The sequence below is a fragment of the Ipomoea triloba genome, chromosome 3 (assembly GCF_003576645.1).
Source record: "Ipomoea triloba cultivar NCNSP0323 chromosome 3, ASM357664v1".
Classification (NCBI taxonomy): Eukaryota; Viridiplantae; Streptophyta; class Magnoliopsida; order Solanales; family Convolvulaceae; genus Ipomoea; species Ipomoea triloba.
Window position 1 is genome coordinate 27,368,006 of NC_044918.1, and position 6,937 is coordinate 27,374,942.

Here is a 6,937-nt window from a genome sequence, read left to right on the forward strand (position 1 = left end):
TGCAGTTGTGTTGAAAGGAAACTGCAGTTGCACGGAACAGAGGCCATTCATCCGTTCAACACAACTGCAGTATCCATTCAACATAACCGCAGTATCTTTTCAATACAACTGCAGTATCCATTCAACACAACTACAGTTCTAAATGGATGACACGACCTCTGTTTCGCGCAACTGGAGTTCCTTTTCAACACAACTGCAGTATCCTTTCAACACAACTGCAGTATCAACTATTACCCATGGTCCACAATGCAACGACGGTATATCTACACCCCTCGCCCTCGGGGATAAAAATGAAATTTCTCAAATCCAACAGATTAGGTTCGGATTCAACCCAAATCCACTTCGCGCTCACCTCACTCCTAATTAAAGTATCGCTTTCTCTAAATTTTTCATATTTTAAAATATAAAGAAAAATGATCTTTCAACGAAAATTCCAAAAGCTAATAATGGATAGATTTGTTTTTTATTTAAAATTCCTATTATTAATTAATAAGCATTTCTCAATGTCGCATTCCTACTACCATCACCAAGTGTAAAATTAATTATCCAGTCCAGCTGCATGCAGCATTAAACCAGCCAATTCTTACAAAATCTTTATCGACCAATCATCGCCTACTCGCACATTAGGCTTCCGTATAGTTAGCACAGACGGTCCTTGGGTCTCTAGGAGAAGCAGCGGCCCTTTTTCAACCTCCACTTTGTTGTTCCCAGGCTGGACCAGGGCAGAGTTTGGTCCCCCAGATAATCCTAACACAATTATCCTCTCCACTCTGCAATCTGATAAATATTTCTTACTCCCAGAAGATGGTGTCAGGTTCAAGGATGTGAGAGTTCCAGCGGAGAATATGAAGCGGCGATGGATGTAGGCTCCTTCTTTGAAATCGAAGCTCCTCCCGTCGTCAATATAGAGCTCGCCTTCAGCAGCCTGGGAACTATTAAGAGCAATAACCTGCAGGCAGCACCAATATCCCCTAGCATTACTTATTTACATCTTAACTCTAACAATAAGAAAAGTAGAGCACAAGATTGTAAAGGCCATCAGAGTGAAACTGCAGCTAATATTGCAGAATTTTAACTTTTCCTTCTCTTTTATAACTACTTAAATATTCAAGAGCCGAAACAAGACCAAAATGCCACTCAATTCACACCTGCTTACGTTATCTAGTGTTACAACTATCTTTCCCAGCACTTCCTCAAGACTTATTTGTTGAACTTTCTTTTGTCAAATTATCATTCATTATTATCATCATAAAGGTTGGACTCGCTGTGCAAGGTTCTTGGATCATGTACAGACCAGACCAGGTGGGGAGAAAAGTAGATTTATGCAACCTTATGCCTGTTTCGGGAGTTGTTTCTAAAGCTAGAATATATGACCTACTGGTTAAAGCTGTGCACTTGACAACTACATAAATCCAGCTTTCTTAATTCCTTCAAATTGTTAGTGGTCAGGAACTAGAGCAAGGGAAGATTCATATTTTAACAAGCTCATCAACAAAAATGTATGAGCACAGTATCAGAATGGTGAATAAAAATAATACAAGCATGTTCACAAAATTCAGTAGTATCTGATAATAATTATTTTGTTCAGGAGCATTACCAGGGTGTAAGGGTCATTCTCCATCTGTGTAGAACTTCTACGAAATCGATCTTTTCTTGGTATGATGGTTCCAGCCCTTTGGAAAGCTGGTATACTCTCTTCCAAAGCCTCGAGTTTGTGTGTCAGACCCCCTTTATATGCAGTTCCACTTCTAAGATCATACCAAGATTGGTCCCCAGGAAGATACACAGATACATGCTTAGCTCTCTGTTAAAAAATGATTTCAAGTATTTGGTCATGTGTTGCAGAGACAAAACAATATGATCCTGAAGAAATAGAAAATAGATAGAGTTCTCTACTAACACATCACCTCAGTATAAATTCCTTGGACAAGAAGACTATTTCCAATCATGAAGGCCTCATCATTGGTAAAAGTTTTTTCATCACCAGGGAACTCCATCCAAAGTGGGCGTGCAACTGGAATGCCACTGGTGTTTGCCTCTCTAAAAAGTGTGTAGAAATAAGGGAGATACATGTAGCGAACATGTATGGCTTCCCTCATAAGTTCAGTGTTCCGTTCTCTGAAATGAATGTAGAAACCAATCAAAACTAAAGCTTCACATAAATGGATACCTAAGCAAATGTTAGTAAGTATTTTAAGAGAGAGCAAGCAATTGCAATTTTAAGGAGACCTAGAACAATATAAAGAATACTAGGACCACAATAGATGCAGTTATTATTGCAAAGCTTCATACCAACAATCTTGGGCAGTGACAGTTAATATTTTGACTAAAGTTATAGGTTCAATGGTTCATATTCATATTGCTTTCACAATAAAACAAAATTTTTACACATCTAAACTGAAGAATGATATCATCTTAGGTGGAAAATTTTAGACAAGTGGTAGGATTTTGCTAAAAACAGGTTAACTGTCTTCAATCTCCATATGACAAGGAATAAAATACATCTCTTCGCAATATTAGGCCTGAAATTATCTTACCCAAATAACCATGGTTCTCGCCTTTTAGTGTCATGGTGGGCATGGCCTCTAAAGAATGGATAGTAGGCACCCAGTTGATACCAACGGACTAACAACTCCGGTTCAGGATTGCCAAAAAATCCACCAACATCAGCACCTAGGAGTACATATTCTCTTGGAGTCAAACAAATTTTAGCTAGGTATAATAAAAGTGTAGAAGACAAAAAGGAAACTTACAAACCTGTGAATGATATTGCAGCTAAGCCATGAGTTAAAACCATTGGTACAGAAATCCTCAAGTGATCCCAGTCAGCTGAATTATCTCCAGTCCAAATTGCTCCATATCTTTGACTTCCAGCAAAATGAGCCCTTGCCAATACAAAAGGTCTATCTTTCCCATCTCCTCGCTTAAGAAGTCCATCTGCTGTTGCCATCTGAAAGTATAAACCATATACATTGTGCAACTCCCTGTGCTCAACACCTCCAAGATGTAAAACATCTCTTGGCATGCTGACCTGGTAGAAAAAGGAATAATAAATATACAGGACAAAAAGAATTGCAAGGACAATATCAACAAGGTAGTAACTGTGGAATACACTTGAACTTTAAGCAAACAAGTTTCTTATGAAAGGTCTGTCTAATATAAACAGCAAATATTGTTTCAAGGGTACACTGAAATGTAGGATAATAGGTTCTATAAGTTGTGCTTAGGTTTTCAGCTTAAAAGCTTTTCCAAGTTGTGATTTAACTTACATAAAGATAAAAGAGTAATCAAGACCTTTCTGATTTAGCATGTGCATGCCAACAGCAATGTTAATAAACTGATAAATTAATAAGAACTAAGAGAAAATATGAAATTAATCTTGAACAGCACAACCCATAGACTCTCCAAGAGCTTGAATAACATAGTTGGAATGAAGGTACCCAAACTTTGAATTTTGAAAATAGCCCCCTCTCTTCAATAGTAAAATAGCATAAAAGTGGAGGAGATTTTAACATTCTGGCAGATTCCATTCCAATATTTGTACACATTGCCTCAGATATTAACGCTTTTAAACTTAGTTCCTCCAAACAATGCATGCATAGTGTCATGGATCAAGGGTAATCAATTGCCAATCATTATTCATATTGATTAATAAAAATGGTAATATTCCTTAGAGGAACGTTTAATCCTTCTTTCTTCTCACTCATTTGCTTCAGCAAGTATTCAAGACCAAATACTGGTATTTCATTTCCCAGACCTCTACCTAGAATGCAATACAGCGACACACTAAATTATAATAATCAATGCTTGGGCAAAATTTGATAGTCAAAACATGAGTTTGAATAGGTAGTTAGTGTTATGCAAATAAGCAATCTCGCCTATGCAAAATAAATAAGGCAATGGAAAAACAATAACTGAAATTGCATACCTCAGGACCATTAAAGACAGAAGGCTCATTCATGTCATTCCAGATGTGCAAGTGTGGAGTTGAACCAACATAGTTGTTAAGTGAATATTTGTCAGCCCACCAGGACCTAACCTCTGGATTCAAAAGGTCAGTGTACGAGGAGGAACCGGGCCAGCACCAGCCATCATAATCCTTACCAGTTGCATCCTTAACATAATACCCTTTCTCAGAAGCCTCCTTGTGTATGTGGTAAGAATCATCCCTCTTTATATGAGGATCCACAATGGTAACCATATGCCTACCCTTTGCAGCCAACTTCTCCTGCATTTCTTCTGGGTTAGGAAACAGCGTCCTATCCCATGTAAAGTAGCGTTTCCCATCTGTATGCTCAACATCAAGCCACAAAACATCATAGGGGATATCATGCTCATCAAATTTTGAATCAACATGATAAACATCCTCCTCGTCCCTGTAATTCCATCTGCATTGGTGGTAAGCTATTGCAAATAGGGGTGGCATTGAGGGTGTTCCGGTCAAGCTACCGTACTGCCTAGCAACATCTTTTGGCCCTGGGCCAACGAAGAAGAATGCATCCACAATGCCAGCCTCAGTCATCCACAAAGTATCGATTCTTTCCTTGTCCGATGGCAGCATTAGTTTTGAAGACTCATCCGAATTCCAACCGGAGCTCAATACATCAATCTGCATTTCAGCAGAGTTCAGCCAGAAAAACCCGGATGTCCCCCTAGCTTTCCCGTGTGAAATCATAAAAGGAATTGATCCGTAAAGCCCAAATGGCGAATCTGTGATATACTCAAACACATCCAGGTTGAAGAGCCTATAGGGTTCGGAGAATTCCTCCACCCCAGGCCCTCTGGTGGGCTTCAGAGCAAGACTTGAAGCGTGCTCCGGAATGCCATAAACATGATCTGCTCCGTAAAATGACACATCGAAGCTGATCGATTGAGGGCCGTAAGGCCTTGTATCAGTGTGGCTTCGAAACCTTTCCTCCCAATCATCCCCTTCCTGCTTCTTCCTCAGCTGCTCGAAATCAAACAACCCGTTCGAGTTTATGGAAACTACTCTCTTCCCACTACCCTTCTCCCTCACAAAAACCTCAAAGGGGTCGTGCCTCAGCACTCCCTCGTAATTATCACACAAGTAAATCACAGATGAAGCGGACGAATCTCCATCCAACGTCTCTTCCTTAAATCTCTTTAACCAAACCTTTTTGCTTGAAAACTCATCCAGTATCACATCAGGCACTTCGAACCTCTTCTTGGGCGGGTCCAAACTCGGGTCCTCGTCGATCTTCAGCCTCATTATACCATCTTGGTACACAGAGATAGAGAGAACCAGCGGCTTGACTGGATCTTCGATCTCTGAGCTCCCTTCTTTGGGGAGGAGCTTGGCGACCAGATCTCCGTCGGATACGGAGACATAGGAGGCGCGTAAATTACACGTTCCGGGCTTGCGGGAACGGGCGCGTTTACAGAAGGGAGTCTGATTGCAGTTCCGGAATTCTTCTTTCTTCCAGGAGAAGACGGAAACTGCCAGTAGGAGGAGAAGGAGGATCTGGAAACAAAGGCTTAGAGGTTTCATGACGTGAACGGCGACCATCGCCGGCGGCGATCAAGAGGCCAGTGTGGAGTGATGCGGGTTAGTCAGCGAGGTCCTTAGGATTTGGTTTCTTCTTATTCTTATTACGGATTACTTTTTAGTAAAAACTGTACAATGCCATTTCTCCCCAATACGGGCCTAATAATTCCTCCATTTGGTCGGCCCATGTTTTCTGATTTTGTAGGCTTTTGGCAAAATTTATATTTACCCATTGACTGAAATATGGCTGATGGTGTAAATGTAAACGGGGGTACGGATTTACACCACGTGTGCTGTTTGATTGTGTATGATGTAGTGTATGAATTGGTGTATGCTTGGGAAGGAAAGTCATGGTTTCCTCCCTGGAGAAGGAGAGCCAAGAACAAGAGTGAGAGAGGAGTGAATGATGGATCATTGGATCTCGAGAGGCCAGGGATGAGAGGATTCAGAATGCCATTAACAGGAGGGTCAGGTCCTTTATATAGAAATAGTTCCTGACCCTTCAGGAATATAATATTCCCCAAAGGTCAATTGCCCCTTAACAATTTCTAAGGGACACCCGATCTTTTAGGGATACAATAATACACGTACTATACACATTGTATTTCTACAGTAGTCCCTTGGGGTATTTACCCATCACGAGTCCCCCACTTCTTGAATCTGCGAGAGTCGTCAGGTTCGAGAAGTAGAAAGTGCTCCAAGCGGCTAACTTGTTGCAAGCAAAGTCTCCCTGGTCTGAATGCCTTAATAGTCTGTGATGAACCCCTCAAGTCTGAGTTGAGCATGAGGGGCGTGATTTACGCGGGTTGCCTCCTTAAAAACCTTAGACTAAGAAAAACCATATGGGAAAAAACCTAGCTAAGGGAAAAAGAGTACAACCGAAAGCGTAATCATTAAAGACTATTAAGGGTTTGTCTCGGTTGTTTACGCAGCTTTGATCAGCTTTTCCTGGTTGAACCTCTAGTGATTCTTCATGTCCATTGTCTAGTGAGCTTTTCAGAACTTCATTTTCACGGGTATGGAGTAGATATCTTCCTGCAAAAAATAAATAAAAATGCAAATATGCATGTAATGCATGCCTATCCCGATATGCAAATCCTAAGTTAGTTTCTAACTCCACTTCTATAACTAAAAATGAACCCTCACTCCGAGGGATACCTAACGACTTAATGCACAACTTTGGGGCTGTGCGGGCACCCAAAGCCACTGTATTGCGCGCGAGATTTTTTGTGCCAAAGGCATCTTTTTTACCGAGCTGGTGCTTTGACGACCATAGGGGTCTCATCGCTGAGGAGCGGGATTTTTATTATTTTTTTGCGACCGCAATGGTCCTTTTGCGATCACAATGGTCCTTTTTTCTTTGTGCCAAGGGCATCTTTTTCACCAAGCCGGTATTTGGGCGACCATTTTGGTCTCATCGCGGTAGCGCGG

General features: G+C 41.0%; 1 protein-coding gene across 1 annotated transcript; it reads right to left on the reverse strand.

The window, feature by feature from the left end:
• Nucleotides 1-429: 429 nt before the first annotated feature.
• Nucleotides 430-5,598, reverse strand: LOC116012679 (probable glucan 1,3-alpha-glucosidase). The gene is made up of 6 exons (XM_031252315.1): nt 3,929-5,598; nt 2,758-3,031; nt 2,538-2,673; nt 1,908-2,118; nt 1,598-1,804; nt 430-949 (listed from the first exon to the last, which is right to left on the reverse strand). Exons 1-6 carry the CDS (start codon nt 5,525-5,527, stop codon nt 584-586), a joined length of 2,793 nt encoding a protein of 930 aa, XP_031108175.1. The 5' UTR covers nt 5,528-5,598; the 3' UTR covers nt 430-583.
• Between the last annotated feature and the right edge of the window lie 1,339 nt (nt 5,599-6,937).

Bases quoted from the DNA above. Each gene is read 5' to 3' on its own strand.
- LOC116012679 (XM_031252315.1), bottom strand. From the start codon at position 5,527: ATGGTCGCCGTTCACGTCATGAAACCTCTAAGCCTTTGTTTCCAGATC. The intron at 3,032-3,928 runs GTATGCAATTTC...TTTTTCTACCAG, and splicing joins CTGTCTTTAATGGTCCTGAG to GTCAGCATGCCAAGAGATGT. The intron at 1,805-1,907 runs GTGATGTGTTAG...ATTTTTTAACAG, and splicing joins TCCAAGGAATTTATACTGAG to AGAGCTAAGCATGTATCTGT.